This window comes from Myzus persicae, unplaced genomic scaffold, assembly GCF_001856785.1.
Source record: "Myzus persicae strain clone G006 unplaced genomic scaffold, MPER_G0061.0, whole genome shotgun sequence".
NCBI lineage: Eukaryota > Metazoa > Arthropoda > Insecta > Hemiptera > Aphididae > Myzus > Myzus persicae.
In genome coordinates this window covers 245,529-264,611 of record NW_019103697.1, presented here as the reverse complement: position 1 = coordinate 264,611, position 19,083 = coordinate 245,529, and the positions used below count along the sequence as shown (strand labels likewise).

Sequence of the window (19,083 nt, the reverse complement as noted above, 5' to 3'; positions counted from 1 at the left end):
AATTAATTTTTGGTAGGTGGAATAAAAGCCCAGAAAACACACCAAGGAAAAGAGCCTGGAAAAAAATAAAATGTAAATGTGAACACATGTACCTATACTCTACTTTTAATTGGTAATTAATATATTATTATAGCCGATTGTAGGCAATTGTATATGCAAAGACCCAATTAATAAGAAACTTTTTTTTCCTATTTATTCAATGAAAATTTTCAAATATAAATAACTTTATGTCTGAGTGTGGCTTATGTTTAACTATTAATTGTATATAAAAAAACAACTTTTAACAGAAAAAAGAATTTAAACATAAATTCAAACTCATCTATACAAAATATACAGTGTTAAGTTATAAGTCAAAACACATTAGGAGTATAAGGATAACATCTTTGGTATTTACACACTACATTTATACAAAAATTGCACACGTTAATAATTGATGACATTATTTTCATAATAATATATTATACTTTGTTTAGGTTACACGCCACACGGTCATCACTAATAAATTAAGAGTGACACGAGTATAGGTTCACATTTATATTTAATTTTTTTTCTGTGGTCTTATTTTCTGTGATTCATTATCTATGCTTGTGAGCCCGAGTATGCAATAGCAACAAATTGCGTATTGAAAATACGATAAAAATATCTTTTTAGAATTAGGAAACAGAGATTCAAGGAACTATATATTAATATAAGTATGGTCCGCAGGAGGGGCCTACTCTGCCCTTCCTGTAGTACTGCACTCAACTTTTTTTTTAATTTCTACTAACGTCAACTTATAAAGAACTTTGCATCATATTTTAAAGTTTTTTGACAGAGCTAACATTTTTTTATAGGCATCTATCGATAAATGTCATGTCTATAAATAGCTCAACATGAGTCAAGATAATCAAAATAGAGGTATTTTGAAAATTTGACAGTGTATAGAAAATGTTATTATAAACATTGCATGGATCTACTATCATTTTTCTTAGAGTTGCATTAAAAACCAAAATCGACCTTGTCGTAAACTGATTTTGAGTAACAGCATATGGTAATAAGTTATTTACTGATGCTGCTTGTGACTATGACATCAAATAATACAAAATAGGCAAATTGAGACAAATTGTCAATCTAATTATTTTTTTGATACTTACTTTTATAGTTACCAATCACATCTGATAACTTACCACATCTTCATACCTCCATTACAGATAGTTATTTTTATATATTGTTTATTTTACTTGGTTATTTTTATTGAGTAACCTTATTATAATTAAGTAATTTATGTAGTTATGTCGGTTTGTAGATAGATTACTAAAAGAGAATAGATTATAACCAATAGTCTGTTGTCTAGTCATGTACTTTCGCAGTTTCGCTGACTGCAACAAACTGTATATTTACACAGTATCTCTACCAGACTACAGTTTTTAATTTTAAATTTCAAAACGTCATTATCAAAAATATCATAAGTACCCTAAAACACGTCTTTATACAAATATATATATATAGTATATATGAATATATTATGGATTAATAGGTATTAATGTATTATACAAATAAATATAAATATATGTTATTGTTAAATTTAAGTAGGTTTCCTATCATTTCATATTTTACAAATAACATTTAAGTAAATTATTGATTAATACTATTCATACAACCATTTTATTGTTATGAAAATCTAATGTATAACTACTATTATGCAGTATAAATAAAAATTATCTTTTTAAAATTTTAATTTGAATGGTTAAAGAAATTGTACTTTTCTAATCTATAATTATAATTTATAACAATTATAAAAATATGTAATTTATTAGGCAGTTCACTATCTATATTTAAATTCAATCAACCTTTATTTACAGAGTATTTTTTGTTATCATTATTATTATAATTATTAAATTATATGATACTTGTACTGAAAATAAATCAATTTTATAAATTAAAATCAGAAAATATTTGTTCTATAAAGTACAAATTAAAATGTTTCATTCATTAAAATAAATGTATGACCATATTATTTTAATTTTAATTACATCAATTATATTGAGATGGAAAAAAAACTATTTCTTTATTGAAAGAAATATTACACATCATATTTTTTTCATTAATGGACATAATTAAAAGGAAATTGTTGAATAAATTATTAATATCCTTCTTGCCATTGTTTGGTATCTAGCTTTGCTTGAATGATTTCCAATTGTCTTTTAGCTTCACACTGTGGGAAATTTTGTAGATCATAATATTGTGGAGCATATTTCAGTAACCATTCCGCTAAATAAAAACAGTTAACAATTATTATAACACAGCTTACAATAATGTTAATTATATCAAACACTTACGTTTTACTTCACTAACAGTCCTTATGTAATTTTTGGTGGTTAATACAAACTCATTGTAAATTACCCATTCAGGTTTATGACCTAGCACTGTTGAGGGGTGCAATTGGACTGTCTGGTTGTCTTTTATTGTTAAATAATGCCCAGTCCGCTCTAAGTGCGCAACCTTAAAAGTTAAATATGTGGTTATGAAAAAATGTATACATCACATTTTACAAGAATTTAACTATAAAAGGTAACCAATATAAAAAAAATTGAGGACTTCATAAAAATGATTTGTAACCCTGACCATTTCTGTAATATAGATTAATGACTAGTCACGGACCCAAAAAATGAGCTGGCCGTCATGTGCAAAGGGCAGTTTTTTGATAATGGTTAATAAATCACTGTAAATACCATTTTATACGCGTAACAGTATAATGTTGACTACCAATTGTTACATTGGTGGATATGAACAACGGGACACAGCACTCATTTTTTGTGTCTGCGATTATAATTCATCTGTTATATAGGAAAAATAAATTTACACTATAAATATCTTGTAACTCAATACTTAAAGAGTATTCAATTTTTTCTATACCTACTATATTATACTTAAACTAATAAGTTAGTAATATAACTCTGAAATTTCTGTGTAAGTGGACAATTTTCAAATATATACTCAAACAAATTTTAAACAACAAAAATTTGCCGAAAGCTCATAAAAAAATAATTTACGCCCAACTCTATTAAATTTGTATGTCCTTGTGAAGAATAATTAAAATACCTTACCTGCATAAAGAATCCTGTAGTTAGAGATTTACGGATATTTAAATAATAATCCTTAGAAGTAAACTCTGTGGATGTTCGTTTTAAATTGAAACGGTCCATGATACGAGATAATTGTTGACGGACATTGTCACCAGACTTTAATGATCGATAGTTAATAAAATTATCATAGCACCATTGAGGATCTTCATTATCTAATATAAAATGGTAAAAATGTAATATTATACATATTATAATAAGTTTAAATTTACATTCTAACTTACTTTGTTTAAATGCATGGTAGATATTGAGTAAGGTAAGATGATCCCCATCGATGTGGGCAAACCTCATTTTTGAGTCGTCGGATGCTTTCTTTGCTTCAGATGGTCGAACAAAACATTGTGGGACTAAACAATACAATCAGGGGAGGCAGGCCAGACGGGTACGCCCGGATAAGGCCATTGTGCCCCATTTAATAACCAGCAACACACACCTAAGTAACTAACCTTATGTTAAAACCCTACTATTACACTTTGGCATTATGTTTTTTTTTTAATAAAAGAATAGATTAGGTAAAAAAGCAATATACAAAATATTAAATTATTTTGCTGGTGTGGAAAATAAATTATGCATAAATAAAAGTAGTAACGAAACATTTTACTAATAATTCTAATGTTATTTAAAATATTAATTATCTAAAAAATGATGAAATGTCCAAAATAGGATACATAAAGAAATAAGAAATACAATTTAATGCAAAATAAATCTCAGATCGGCTGAGGATAATTAACTCATTGTAATAAAAATTAGACCAGATTTAGAAATAAACAGGGTGTAGTTCATTGAAAAATTAATTTAAAATTTAGAAAAATGCTACGGAAATTTATGCCACAACAAAGATTTCAAATTTCAAATTGCTTAGTGGTTTATTGATTATTTCAATGATTTTTTTAAGCTTAGAATTTTTAATTTTTAATTTATATATTTTCTACATAGGGTTAACGTAGATTAATTAATAATTTTAATAATAAATTTGTTTTCAACAGTTTAGAAAACATAATGCTCAGTGTCTATTGAGGATTTTATCTTAGGTTATACCATATAGTTAAGCTAAGAAATAATTATTTAATTTGAAAAATCGATGTCATACACCATGGACCTAAATGTAAAACATGTTTTTACAGGACACTAGACTAGTGTGCAATCTACTGTATGCAACACTGATTAATTTATAAAAATCCTTCATGGTGATGAATAAGCATCATATAAATTATTTAATCAAAATGGTAACTTAATTTCAACATATTAAAAATTTATTGTATAAGATAATACTTTCATATTCTGGGATTCTTTGTAAGTGTAGCATAAGAAAGGCAGTAGCAAAAATAATGATGCCATTCAGATTCTGATAGAGTAATTTAAAAAAATTGTTTACAGCTTTTTAAAAAATATGCTGAGGGGGATTATAACTATATTTTGAATTAAATATATTTTAATAAATTGCACAGATTATTATTTTTATCAAAGTTAACCATTATTAGATTCACTAATAATGATGCGCTATACGTTATAACTAATTAATATTATTATTAAATTATGAACTGGTAGTATTTTGTGTTCAGTGAATACAATCATTTAAGTTAACAGCATTAGGTACCTGACATTTTTTATTTACATGTATCTTAAGTATAAACTATACTTTATATACATGGATGATATTATATTATAGCAACCAAAACTTTAAAAAGAGTAACAAAGTACAATTTTCCAAAAAAAATTATAAAAAATGTGAAGGTTGTAAAAGGTAAAAAAAAATAATTCTGAATAGACAATTAAAATGTTTGTATAAACATATTCTTTTAAAGAATATGTTTGTATAAACATATTCTTTTAAAGAATAAAAATGAATATGAAAATGTTGAAAAATAAAAATACAGGGTTAAGACTTGCATGTGCTTACAAAATGTTACTTAAAAGTTGTGTGAACAAAAAATGAATGTTGATATTGAACATCGAATAACAAAACAAAATATACAAAAAATATGCTGATTGGCATCATCCACAGAAAACTTGTATAATAAACTGTTAAGCATCAAAAGTGCAAAATACCCAACAAGTTAAAATAATATTTGAATTTTTAACAGTAGTTTCTTTTAAAGTTTTGTAACAGCTTAATGCACATAAATGAAATGGGATACTTTAAATAGTGTTAATGTATAATGTCTTAACACGTTGAACGCCAACGTCGATTCGACGTGCGCGAGCCCGTCGCCGCCGTCGATCGACATGCGGGTGCCTGTAGCCGCGCGTATAATTGGTATAATTTGCGCGTGTCAACTATTCTGCGTAATAAGCGACACGCTAATGAATAGCCGACTAAAATTTCAAATATGTACGGCTATAGCCAGCTTCACAAAGTCACAATAACGGACAGGTTACAGAGTGTCAACGACGTGTTGACACCGGCTATGCGCGCCCGCCTAGTTGTGTCAACGACGCATTGACGTTGGCGTTTAACGTGTTAATGCAATAAAGAAAACATAAGGTACTGATAGAACTTTCCAAAGTCTATCCATTCAAAATAATAGTATATACTTACTTTATAAATATAATATTATGCATATCAATACTAATGGAAAATAATCACTCAGCATACTCCAAAACTTACAATTAATCAATGCATTATGAAACTATTTTGTTAATGTATTACCACTTATTGAAAGTACTAAAGTACTGATTAATTGTTTTCCCCAAATATAAAAATTGCAAAATACAGAAACATAAAAATTGTTATTTTTCAATTTAAAAATTAACTAACCTGACAACATAGCTGTTATCGAAAGAATTTCATTAGAGCAACTAAGTGAACATGATGCAATCAACATCTTTGCCAATTGTGGATCTAGAGGAAACTCAGCCATAATATTGCCCAAATCTGTAAGATTACCATCATCGTCCAAAGCAGATAAATAGTTAAGTAACTCCAAAGCTCTCATTAAAGTTTCTGGTGCTATAAATTTCAAATTTAATATGAGTCATAAGATTCAATCAATTATTATATAAAATAAGAGACATTTACCTGGAGGATCCATAAAATCAAAATGTACTAAATCATCAATACCCAGTTTCTTTAGTTGTAACACTACTGAACCTAAATTTGAACGCAATATTTCAGGATATGTATTTTCTTGCATTTCATTTTTGTATGCTTTCTCAGTATATAACCTATGATATAGGTAAAATAATAGTTATGGTATTTAACAATTCATTTTAAAAAAATTAGATAAAGTGCAAGTTACCAACCATTTACAGTTTTAAAACTAATTTTTAATTGATGTTATATTAAAGTAAACAAAAAAAATTCTCAGTCTTACTATCCTGTGAAAATATTGTTAAGTTTTTCATTGTTAAACACACCATGTGTCAATTTTATATGCAATTTGTTCAATTTTGAGGTGGTGGTAATTTACTTTTTATCAGTAGTAACTATTATTTAATAATTAACATATATTTACCTGAAACACTTTCCTGCTCTTGTACGACCCGCACGACCAGCTCTTTGTTGAGCAGAAGCCTTACTAATAGGAGACACAAGCAATGATTCTACTCGAATACGAGGATTATATACCTATTTAAAAATTAATTTTAGAACAACTTTATTATTACACATTTTACTTCTTAAACAATACTTTTTGTTTAGCAAATCCAGGATCTATGACAAATACAACTCCATCAATGGTTAAAGATGTTTCAGCAATGTTTGTGGAAACTACTACTTTACGTCCTATAGCTCCATTAGCCTTATTCGGTGGAGCTGCCTCAAAAATTCTTTGTTGTAAATTTGGTGGTAGAGTAGAATATAGTGGAATGCATTTTAATTCACCAACATCTGGACCTAAATTGTCAATTTCTTTTTTTATTCTTTTGCAGGCTTCTTCAATTTCCTAAGACAAAGTTATGCATGAATTAATATAAATATTATATCTTTAAATTGATAAAAATTAAGCATTACTTCTTGTCCTGTAAGGAACAGTAAAATATCTCCAGCAACTTCTTCACACATATGGATTTGAATAACTGTACGAATTGCTGCTTCTAAATAATCTCGTTCTGGTTCCGGAGTATAAAATATTTCTACAGGGAATGTACGACCAGGAACATTCATAAGTGGGGCGTTATCAAAATATTGCTAAAATAAAATAAGTTTGAATAAATTAAACAAACAAATATGTAAATAATAAAAATACAGTAGGTAAACAATTAATTTACTTGAAATTTTCCAGCATCTAAAGTAGCGGACATAATAACTAATTTAAGATCCTTCCTCTGTTTAATAACTTCTTTAAGGACACCCATTAAAATATCTGTAGCTAAAGTTCTCTCGTGAGCTTCATCTAGAAGAATAACTTGATATGTTTCTAACATAGGATCAGACATGCCTTCACGGAGCAACATACCGTCTGTCATATATCTATGAAAAATATTTACAAGTTTTTATTTAAAATTAATTATTCAATAAGTTGATTAAATTTCATTACTTTAAAAGTGTTCTAGAGGAAGAACAATCTTCAAAACGTATACTGTAACCAACTTCAGAACCAAGGCAAACATCCATTTCTTCAGAAACTCGCTGTGCTACAGACATAGCTGCTACTCTTCGAGGTTGAGTACATGCAACACCTTTGCGACCACAAACCGAAGAATATTCTACACACCTAACATATTGAATATTAATTAGATTAATAAGAAATAGATATGCTTAGATAAAAATACAAAATTAATGATCCACTCAATTTATTTACCATTGTGGTATTTGAGTAGTTTTTCCTGAACCAGTTTCACCAACTAGCACAATACATTGATTATTCTTTAAAAGGCTCATAAACTCATCTTTGTATTCAAATACAGGCAATTGTATTCGTTTCTTATGTAGTTCAAAATACCTAATGTAGTTCAAAGTAATATTAAGTGTCAATATAGGTACAACAAGACAATATTCTAACTAAAAATTTCCTATCTAACTTACTTGGGAGTAAATGGTAGATTAGTGTAAGGATTTGTCTGTAATTGAGTTGAAGAACTGGGTTTCATATACACTTGTCCTCCTCCTTCAGCTCTGAAAAAATAAAAATCATGATTAATAAACTATTTAACTAGATTATGGATATCTTTCATACATTTTTGTCTGTCACATGGTAAATGGTTTAATTTAATATTCTTTTTATTCAATATCAATAATACCTAATATAATAAAAATATCAACAGGTTATTTGGAGATTGATAGTTAATATAAATATAGTACGTACCTATCAAAGAAATAAATGGTGCATACAATGTATAGAAGATAAATTTAATATGGAGATTGTATCATAATATTTTAACAATTGAAATTGTTTGGTCAAGTTTTTGTTTTTAAAGTAGCATTGCTTTGGATTAGAATACAATTCCGCATAAAACTGGTGATAAACATAAGTACTAAATATCAATGAAAAAACATATATATTTCGAAAACTTAAAGGTCACACAATACTATTGTCAACTACCTTTCCAACGAGTGAAAAACACTACGGCCAGTGTAATGTCAATACCAGGGTCGGTTAGGTAAGATGAATCAGAGCTAGGCACAGAGCGTTTGAAAAATTGTCATCACTACAGGAATGTACCGCGAAGAAGTTACTTATATAATGAACAATATATTTTACACATGCTTACTTTTTGTTTTTAGTGATGTAAGGATCAATTATATCAAGACGCCGCTTAGACATGATGATGGCGTTCGTGTAGTATAATCTTCGTGCACGTGATACTGAAACAAACGGAATTAATAAGACGGCAAACTCATGCACGCCTACTTCTGATAGAATGTATGGAAATCGAATCGTCAGTGTCCAAACAGTTCATTTATGTACGTGAAGACGTTGAGTGTAAACGGAAAAACGACGACAATCAAAACTGACACACACAAAACAAGTAACAACTAACATGTGAGCGCGAGGAAATTGGGTGCGAGATCGCAGAAATCGGTAAAATATTCACCGCTAAGCACATCGGCCATCGGGACAACTACATTGAAGAGTTAAGAGATAATGGGACTTGATGGGCGGTGAAGTGACGGTGATTGGCAACAGTGTGAAATGTAAACAACTCTAGGACGTCGCAGGAAGGAACAGGGATTGGTCACACCGTATTAGAAACATTTCCGGGCCAAGGGCCGTTCTCCGACAAATGATAACAACCAATTTTTTCTCCGACAGTCAGAGTGACCAACTATGAAAAAAAAAATGTCAAATCGTTATTTTACTATAGATACTATAGATATCTGATCCTAATCTACATAATTTGAAGTTGAAAGTTTTACTAGTTTTAGTACACGTTTTAGTTTTAAGTGTTTTAACTGTTTGAAGCACGACAAGATATATATTTTGTCATGGTTTGAAGCTTCTGAAGTTGTTTTTTCTTTTCTAAGGTGAGGCATTAAAACCATATTAAAAAAAATTATAAAACATACAATGTCATAAATCATAATATATAAATATAATAGAACTATAAAACACACATAATCATTGTAAAACCAATACATTCATCGCCTATTATATTTATTGTATTTGTATATAATTATATAATAAATATAATAAAACACACATATATTATAGGTACCTATAAAAAAATAGTCATTGTAAAATCAATACATTCATCACTATTCACTACTAATTGAATTTGTCAATAAATGTAAAAAAATTAAATATATAATTTGTCAATAATTAAATCTCATAAAAAAGTTGTTAAAAGTATAAAAATTGTATAAAAATAATAATAAAATTTGAAATAAAATATTTTCTCAGGTTATCATGGCTGTGGGCCAACTTGTCCATGCAGATACCCATCCATCATATGGCCTGCTCTTTGGAGAAACATTAAGAGATTCCCATCGTCATTGAGAGTATCAATATACTCTCTAACCCTCCGAGTAGCATCTGACCGTTGTACTCTAGATGTATGATTTCTTACCTAAACATTTAAAAACAACAGTATAAATGAGTAATTACAATATAAGAGTACATAAATTTAAAATAAAATAAATTCATTAATCTACTGTTAGATTTCTTCGAACTTGGTCCATCTCAACATAAAATTGATTTTCAATCAACAACAATTTTTCTAGAATAAAAATAAAATAAACTGTAATAGTTATTAGCTGAAAGTTCCAAAATAAAAAGAATAAAATAATTAATTATAAAATTGAGCTTACGCAAAAAATCCCAAATATTTGGATGTTTTCCCATTTGATTGAGTAACATAGCGTGAAATGATTCTAGGTAATTGTTGGTGCGTATATCTGAACTAAAAAGTATATTATACATTTTAAAACTATTAGGTTAGGTATATTACTATTAGGTACCTAGTAAAAAAATTTTTTTTTATATAATTCTCATACCCATAGACGCTTATAGAGTCAGCGCCAATTTGTGTAAGCCAAAATTCCTGAATATAACCATTCAGAAATACTTCCATCTGTTGATAAATATTCGGATATTGATTGGCAAATTCAACAATTACCCAAAATCCATCATGTATTGTAAATGTACAATTGGGATGTACTTGAGCAGGTAAATGTGGTAAAGCTAAGATCTATAACAGACATTTTTGTAAAACAGTATAAGGTATTAATATTTTATTCTTATTAATTTCAGACTAAATTACCATGCGCAATATTGTAGCTGCCTCAGGATTCGATTGGAATAAATGGTAAATACTATTTAGACTTCTTCTACAATACCTTACAATAGCCTAAAAAATATTAATTAAATGATGTACATTATATTAACTATTCCTAATAAGAAATAACTTGATTGATATAAAATACTTAAGTACCTTAATACTTTACATTACTTACTTGACAGTAATGGAACCAACAACCCTGAAATCTGCTTTCAGGAAAGGTTGATTCTACTGCATTTATTAACCCCCTTTCATAATCAGATATGATTGTTAACCGGGCATAATTCAATGGCAAAACCTCACGAACAATCCTCAAGAATGACTCGTATGTAGCTTGAGTCATTCGGGAAGTCAGCCCATAAACCATCGGAAAAGACTTAAATAGAAAATACAGTCAATACTTCAATAGGTATATAGGTACTTGAGAAGCTATATTTATTAATTTACTAATTATACTTACTACATTTTTTAGAACCACTTGAAATGTTAATAAACAGCCTTTGGTTAGCTGTGGTGGACTTTTTGGTACCGTTTTAAATGTGCCGTCAATTCCTGCAAAGGTTACAGTTAGCAGTTCTTCTCTATATTTTTGAATCGCATCTAAATTTGAGAATATGACGCCAACCCGTTCGCCTTCTACCATAAACGGTAAATGTTGTTGAAAAAAACTAAATAAAAATATATTTAAATATTTTATTTTATAATTTTATAATTTTTAATAAATGTGAAATTTTACTTTGAAGACGGATTCTGCATTGTTGTTCCATACGCTGAGTTTTGATGCTGGCTTAAGGTATCAATCAGTTCTTCGACTGTAGATGGATTGTTGGGATGACGGCGCCGACGCATTTTTTTTACACACATTTGTGATTGTAAATAGGTGTAGTTTGTTGCACCTTCTGGATTTCTAAGGCAGTAATGAAATATTCTTACTTAATTAATAGTATAGTTTTTAGTATATTAAGTAGTATAGGTGTATAGTTAGATTAGGTTAGGGTAGTTAAAATAGTTAATTTTGTCGCGGCAGTAATGCGAAAGCAGTTCCCGCGGCGCCGTCGGTTCAAACACGAAAAAAAAAAAAAAAGTTAAAATAGTTATGCATATTTTTTATTATTACTATTATATTACTTTTGTATTGGTCTTAAGTTAGGTTATTGATCTTCTCTTACTTACTCAACTATTTCTCTGTTATAAATTTCTCTAACTGAGGTGGACATATTTCCAGGTTTTGTTCCAGTTATACCAATAGCTCTTCTTAAATGAACCATAGGAACATCAACTAACCTAGGTGCATGGTAGTGCAATCCTAATACTGTTATTGCATTGTCATTTATATTTGTATTCACATACGCAGTGACAGGACAAAATGCTGTTCGATTTTTTTGATTTTCGCAGACTAGGTATCTAAATAAGTTATAAATTAAGATTTTAGTAGCCAGCTAAACAAACCAAATCCTAAGATAATAATAATATTATTTCTACTCACATTTTGTTAATTCGACTTCTACTTTTATAATACCTGTAGTTTAAATTGTCCACAAATATTTGTGACTTAAGTCTAACACCAGGAATTATTGTGTATGTTGTCGCATATTCTTGAACTGTAAATAAAATATGTGTTATAATATATGTATATAATTTAGTACTTACTGTTAACTTCTTCATCTACATCTACATCCACATCCACATCTAAAATAATTTCTTCTGGAAGATTGGGAAGAAGTAAAACATAATTATGGTCATGTAAATGATTCATATTGAATAATAATATTGAAAAAAAACTCAGATATATGTATAACTGAAAGTTTAGAGAGTTTAACCAAACAAAATATAAACCACAATACTAGAGTTGATGTATAATAAGACTGAAAGTGTTTTATAAAACTGTTCTGTAAATTTCCCGCAGTGAAGTATAATAAATAAAAGAAAACTAACATGGTATTTTGTAGATAAGTAAAATGTCATAAATTAAACAAAAATAACTCCATATTATCTTGACATAAATTGATTTTATATATTACATCCTATACATCTTATCTTGTCGTTAACGAGGTAATCCATTCTTCCTGATCAGATTTTATTGACTACATTTGGACTTACACCTATGTTTGTAACATTGTATAGGGTGATTTTTTTTAAATGTTCACGTTGCAATATGATCTACTTATTTAATAAACTTGGACTCATTTGTAATAAGCACCTATGCTTCTCTTAGTAAGTTCTATTTTGTTGTTACTGTCTATTACTGTTTTTACCTTTGTTTAATTATTATTTTATTTTTATTTGTATATAATCGCCGTGTATTGTTAGGCGTCTACCTAGTTATTGTTATATTATTCATATTCATTACTACAAATTGTGTTGTACTATTGGGCTCTTAGCCCGTTCATACATACATATGGTTATATAATCTATTTATATTATTAATACTTTAGTAGAGATCCAGGAGGGAGGCAAAAGGGGCATTCTCCCCCGCCAATCACCTTAGTTTCCCATTGTTTACACTGTGTTTAGCCAATTTTGTACTTTTGCCTCCCCCCAAATTAAACACTGGATTACCACAGGCACCACCTGAAAGTTATTTTAATAATGTAAAATTCTGATAAAATATATACACAATACACAAAAATTCAAATGTCTTACTGTTTAATTCAAAAAAATTTACTTAAAACTCAAATAAAAATAAAACTTGAAATATTTATGTCATACAACTTTTACAATTAAAAAACAAACAAAAAAAGACATTATCATATTAATAAATAATATATTTTATTATAACACCATTCTGCGTTGTGTAGAATTTTTGAAATGATCAATTATATCGTCGGGATTTAAGTTAATATTCATTACTTGTTCTACCGTAATGAGCATCAATGCATTTAGTCTTTCTTGATGCATAGTACTTCTTAACTTAGATTACTATATGTAATATATTAAACAATATCTAATACAAAATTTAAGTTTGTAGAGTCTACAATAATGACAGAAGTAAAAACAATACCTAGAGCATTATAATATTGTTGGATTTAGATGGCCTTAATTTCAAAGATTATCTTTTTAAGCGGTTTTATTCTTAAAAATGGGCTTTTAAGTTTCGACGATTCAGATTACAAATTCGTTTACTTTTTAATACAAAATTTCCCTAACGCCAATTTAATAAAAATTATGTTGGTAATGGAGAATATTTGAGGTTATATCCTGTTATCAAATTTATGTTTGTCGGAGAACAACCCCCATCTCAACATTTCCAGATATTTATAGGTTAAGACATAGAGCACGAATGCACGATTAAAGATACTATTGTTTTTTTTATCAATTACTGGCGATTTACAATTTATTCTGAGTGACCCATCTCATCCCATTGACTACTGCCAAAAATCGAAATGATAAGGCAGCAATAATTACAGCAACTTGAAAATTCAAAATGAGTTAATATTTTGCACAAATATAGACGTCTAGGTTAAAGTAGTATGAACTGAGCATCGATTTTAAATTATAGGTATACCCATAAAATATAGAGACATAAAACTATGGGAATACCAGCTAATGGCTTATTTAAATGGTTCAAATTATTTGTATATTTGAGAATCGTTTAAATTGAACAACATAATAATTATAAATGTGTATCATAATACTAAATACTAATATGGTATTGTATAGCACACTTGAATGATGTAATATATAATTATTTTTTTTTAAATAACTTCATATTTATTTTAAATATGAAAAAGTTTAATGTTTTTGTCATGTACCTAGTTGTAGGTAGGTACCTTGTTTTAAAAATTGTATTTATACAACACAACTGAACGTGTGGAGCAATAACATTTTATTGTTCTATGATAAACAATTAAGGAGGTATTATTTTTAAGTATTTAAAATTCAAATTTTGGCAATATTTATAAGAATCTCAAAAATTATTTTATTGTTAAAAAATTATAAAATGTTCAGTTTTTATAGCTAAAGATTGAAAATGTACAACAAGGATTCTCATAAATAATTCATATTTCATACTGAACTCAATAAATTAAAAATATATATAAATAGGATGATTTTTTATTTACCCGCCTACATTTTAAGTTCAAATTTGGACGAAATTACATATTAAAACCAAGAATAATGGTTTTAATTATTTTGTTGTAATATCATCATATATTATATGTAATTATTTAATATACTTATACTATTATTACTTAGTAATATCATATAATAGACTGAGTCCAAGGGCGCCCGCAGGGGGGGCCAAAGGGGCCATTGCCCCTACTGGAATTTTTTTAAACTATTGTTTATTTAATGCCACGGCGCCACGCATATTAATTATAACATAATTTTATTGACTCAATTGAGATTCATTTATGAAGTTATGTAAAAATTATTGTATTTTTAGATAATCTAAAAAAATAATCTTTAATGTATACATTAGTTTACAATGTTTATAATAATCACTAATCAGTCCTACGAAACTCTTTGTATGAAGACAGATTAAATGTCTTAGCTTTATTGTATATACATAAAGACATTGTTAAAAAGCAAAAACAAAAAATTATTGAAGATGTTATACAATCATTTTGTATGCAACCAAGACGCATACAATTTTTATTTGATGATTAATATAAATATAATTAATTTGTGACACCTACATTAACGTATATTCAAATAATATTAATATTGTATTATAAACCTACAAAATAAAAGGCCTTATGTGATGACATAATGTTGTTTTTTTCTGTTTAATGTAGGTTATGCTATTTTAGAATAAAAAACACTAGAAAAATTTTAAGATTTAAAATAATAATTTTGATCTTGCCCCTTGTGGGATTTTATCCTGCGGGCGCCCTTGAGACTGACACATCGTATTCGCTCAGAATCGCTTTTCGTTTACAATCATTTTTTATCATTGAATTTAAATTTAACACATCCATTACAATTTACAGTGACTCTCTAAACATCTAATGTACAGCAGAGCGTACATACCCACTTTTTAAATTTTTATTTTGTGTCTGTCACTACTCATCACCTTTTGGGGTATCAATAATAATTCGATTTTTACATCAACATATTTTCTGGTAGGAACTAATTGGTACTTTGGAAGTAAAGAGAAAAAACATTTTTTAAATGTCATTGCGTAGGTATACTAAAGTTTAAAATGCGTTTTAGTCCCCAAAAATAATGTTTCCGAATTACAATTTACAACAAAATGACTAATATCGTTGTTTCGTCCAAATTTAAACTTCTAATTTCTACAATAAAGAAAAATATTGTGTATATTTTTTAGGATTTTTGGTTTCATTGTTAACTGTTCTTATGAGGAACATTGTATTCAATTTAAAAATCGTATCTATAAATATTGAACATTTTGTAAATTTTTAACTATACATACTTAAACCTTAGCTATTATATACTATTATAGTACTATATTATACTGTTAATAATTATTGTAGGTACGTTTCACTATGTCCCTATGTATTTATATACTGATAATGCCTATTGGAAACTCACGCGGTGAACAGCTTCCTTTAATTTAATAAAAGTTATTTATCTCGAGTCTTGATTGATACTGATTTGGATGAATTTTATGTGGGGCCTATAATATTCTATTGAAATAAATAAAAATACAAATAGGTATACTCTTATAATACGTAAAAAAGAAACAAAATTTTGTTTTTGTGGACAATTTTAGTTTTATTCAGTGTATCGAAAGTGTTAACAAAAATAAAGTTAAAATGTATTGAATTACATAAATACAGTGGATTCCACTTAATGTGGGCACGTTGGGACCAGCCCTGTTTGCCCACATTAAGCGGTTGTCCATAAAAACCGAAATTAGTTTAAAAAAAAAAATTATAGTAAAAAAAATTTTTATTTGTATTATCATATATGTAATTTAAAAAAAATGTTAAATAATTACTAGGTATACAAATAAAACTAAATATACATATAATATACTAAATAAAATTAATCTTTGGATGTAGAAGGTATACTTTCGATAAACACAATATCATAGATATTCATCACCAAGAGACTAAGAATAGGTCACACCAGAATAACTCATGGTTACCAAATGTCCCGAGATGAGCCCCGAGATGAACCTAGGACGTGCGGGGTCGAACTCACAATAAAACACATCCTCACGAAATGTGTTGCATACCTCGACGCAAGGAACCGCAACATTTATCCGGCGACTTATATGAAAAACTTGGGCCAGTCCTGCCATCACCTAACATATTTGTGTACCTCCAGATGACAAGATTGAACAAACTCATTTAAGCTTCTGAATAATACAACTTTAAAATTGAAACTCTTATTATTTAGTCTAGACATTTGTTATTATTAAACCTTTTATATTATTATGTCACACTTATTTGTAAAAAAAAAAAATGTATCTTACCCAATGGCCTAGTTGCTAAAAAATCTCATAGATACGACGAAACCCGATTAAATCGGTCATTTTTAAATACATATGTGTATATTCTAACGCTATGATAAAATAAAACTGCCCACATAAACCGAATCGGGTGTCCATAATACGTGGTTTTATTTAACATCGTTAATATACATTTGTATTGGGACCAGACATGTTTGCCCACAATAATAAGCGGATGCCCATATTAACCGGTGGCCACATTAAGCGGAATTCACTGTATTATAAATATTATTTTAATTTTTAATGCAAACGCACATAAACAAGAACATTTTTATTACATATAATACCCGAAAATAACCAAAATACTATGTCAAAGGACTTTTGAAAAAAAAATTTAGAACAAAAATCGCTGAACAAAAAATACGGCTCAAAGTGGCCTAACGATTTTTAAGAATGAAAACAGAAAAATAATAAAAAAAAACACCAGACTATACACAATAAGCAAGGAGGAGTGTTACGTGATGGCGAGGTGTGTGCGTTAAGCATGGGCCACTGGTCACCTCCATACATTCTCACGGCTGATCCCGTGGGCGGAAGAGTGCTGAGTGCAGTCGGCGGCGCGTTTGCTCGCGGGCGAAGACCATTATATTATGACGGCTGGCAAGGGCCGACTAGACGGTTGACGATGAGCGGCGGCTAGCACCCGATGTTGTGCGCTTCGACGGTGTGCTGGTGCTAAAGACGACTGATGTGACAACGGAAGTGGTGACCAAAAAACACAACGAGCGAGCGAATAAAATGAAGTGTATCGGCGAACCGCGGTCCTCACACTTCGTGATTTTCGCCCTGTCGTATCGTCGCCGGCGTCTGCGTCCGCGGTGGCCGTCCAGGAGTCACGCACTACTGTACCCTGAAACGTTATCAGTTTTCACGGGTCCGGTGATGCTAACGTCCGTGTTCCTAGCTCAGCTATCGATCACCCGTATTGTGTTTTGCAGTCCCCGCCGCCGCCGTAACGAGTCACCGTCATTCACATAGCCATCGTCGTGATACCGTTGGGGCGGCGGCATTGCCCTCGCCGGTAACGCTAGCCGCTGTGTCATCGTCCGTCACTCCGGGGGTGACTATGAAACAGCCTGGGCCCGTGCCAAGCCGCCAGACTGTCTAGCGCGTCAACTGCCGCACAAGCGCCCGACGCCGGCGACTACGATCCCGACCCGCCGCGGAGGGTCGGAAAACGTATTCGGTGGCTTACTGCCGGACACCGTAAAGTGGTCTTTCGAGTACACGTCGCCGCCGTCTTGTCTTGGTGTTCTTCGGCTGAGGGGGAGGGAGTAGGAATCTGTGGACCTCAGTTTCTTCGGCAGCAACCGCACTGCAGTATAAGGCACTTCACGCTCCTCCAGGCGACGCCGACAATGCGCCTCGGCCGACCCAGCGAAGATTGGCTCGGCTCGCTACTGCAGGGTTGCCGGCGGATCCTTCAGCATGTCCAGTTCCTTATCTTCCCTCTCTTCTTGTTTCTCATCTGCAACCACGTTTGTACTTCGTTTTTTATATTAAACAGTAGTTAGTGTTCGTCTCATACTTTCGGGTGAAATCTTTTAGATGCCGAGCAAACGATGAATGTATTGATTTTACAATGGAGTGTGTTTTTTTTTGAGTATGTGTACAAGTTTTATAGCAAAAATAATGATTTCCGACATCAAATTTGATTTGGTTGGTTCCCATTAAGAGGTCAATTTTGAAATATTATCATTGACTGTTTTTTTAACAGTTACCTACCTGTCGTCTATTTATTGCCCAAAGTTAGAACTTGGAATAGCTCAATAATTTCTTGAGATATTTATTCTTCATATTTTATAAACCTATGACCAAAATAAATAATTTTTAGTGTTCCTGTTAATTTTTTTTCTTCATATCATGTTCATTTTGAGGCGA

At 29.9% G+C, this 19,083-nt stretch overlaps 2 protein-coding genes and 1 long non-coding RNA gene across 7 annotated transcripts; 1 reads left to right on the top strand and 2 right to left on the bottom strand.

Annotated features, from left to right (window-relative positions):
* Positions 1–2,072: 2,072 nt before the first annotated feature.
* Positions 2,073–9,148, bottom strand: LOC111035046 (putative pre-mRNA-splicing factor ATP-dependent RNA helicase PRP1). Of its 3 annotated transcripts, XM_022316539.1 has the most exons (14): positions 8,775–9,146; positions 8,089–8,178; positions 7,865–8,005; positions 7,601–7,777; positions 7,332–7,533; positions 7,075–7,251; positions 6,752–7,006; positions 6,578–6,690; positions 6,142–6,287; positions 5,881–6,072; positions 3,347–3,469; positions 3,087–3,277; positions 2,319–2,481; positions 2,073–2,250 (listed from the first exon to the last, which is right to left on the bottom strand). In XM_022316539.1, the coding sequence occupies exons 1-14, from the start codon at positions 8,825–8,827 to the stop codon at positions 2,123–2,125; spliced, it is 2,151 nt and encodes a 716-aa protein (XP_022172231.1). In that variant the 5' UTR covers positions 8,828–9,146; the 3' UTR covers positions 2,073–2,122. The 3 variants fall into 3 exon arrangements, with proteins under 3 accessions (XP_022172231.1, XP_022172233.1, XP_022172234.1); XM_022316541.1 differs by lacking the exons at positions 2,073–2,250; positions 2,319–2,481; positions 3,087–3,277 and having other exon boundaries at positions 3,353–3,555; positions 8,775–9,148; XM_022316542.1 differs by lacking the exons at positions 2,073–2,250; positions 2,319–2,481; positions 3,087–3,277 and having other exon boundaries at positions 3,456–3,563; positions 8,775–9,147.
* A 127-nt stretch (positions 9,149–9,275) lies between these two features.
* LOC111035048 lies at positions 9,276–12,408 on the top strand. Of its 3 annotated transcripts, none has more exons than XR_002604606.1 (7): positions 9,276–9,528; positions 9,905–10,056; positions 10,504–10,669; positions 10,754–10,808; positions 10,998–11,190; positions 11,254–11,429; positions 11,525–11,688. It is a non-coding gene; the product is annotated as an uncharacterized LOC111035048 (long non-coding RNA). The 3 variants fall into 3 exon arrangements; XR_002604607.1 differs by lacking the exon at positions 9,905–10,056 and adding an exon at positions 12,007–12,408 and having other exon boundaries at positions 9,290–9,528; positions 11,525–11,696; XR_002604605.1 differs by lacking the exon at positions 9,905–10,056 and having other exon boundaries at positions 9,289–9,528.
* Positions 9,896–12,636, bottom strand: LOC111035047. The gene is made up of 10 exons (XM_022316543.1): positions 12,268–12,636; positions 11,955–12,185; positions 11,518–11,688; positions 11,242–11,449; positions 10,957–11,157; positions 10,764–10,850; positions 10,498–10,691; positions 10,312–10,403; positions 10,156–10,220; positions 9,896–10,070 (listed from the first exon to the last, which is right to left on the bottom strand). Exons 1-10 carry the CDS (start codon positions 12,444–12,446, stop codon positions 9,909–9,911), a joined length of 1,590 nt encoding a protein of 529 aa, XP_022172235.1. The 5' UTR covers positions 12,447–12,636; the 3' UTR covers positions 9,896–9,908.
* Between the last annotated feature and the right edge of the window lie 6,447 nt (positions 12,637–19,083).

Coding starts and splice junctions, on each gene's coding strand:
- LOC111035046 (XM_022316539.1), bottom strand. CDS start 8,827: ATGTCTAAGCGGCGTCTTGATATAATTGATCCTTACATCACTAAAAAC. Junction 7,778..7,864: donor ACTACTCAAATACCACAATG/GTAAATAAATTG, acceptor TCAATATGTTAG/GTGTGTAGAATATTCTTCGG. Junction 7,007..7,074: donor TGTTCCTTACAGGACAAGAA/GTAATGCTTAAT, acceptor ACTTTGTCTTAG/GAAATTGAAGAAGCCTGCAA.
- LOC111035047 (XM_022316543.1), bottom strand. CDS start 12,446: ATGAAGAAGTTAACAGTAAGTACTAAATTATATACATATATTATAACA. Junction 12,186..12,267: donor AGAAGTCGAATTAACAAAAT/GTGAGTAGAAAT, acceptor TAACTTATTTAG/ATACCTAGTCTGCGAAAATC. Junction 10,692..10,763: donor CAGCTACAATATTGCGCATG/GTAATTTAGTCT, acceptor TGTCTGTTATAG/ATCTTAGCTTTACCACATTT.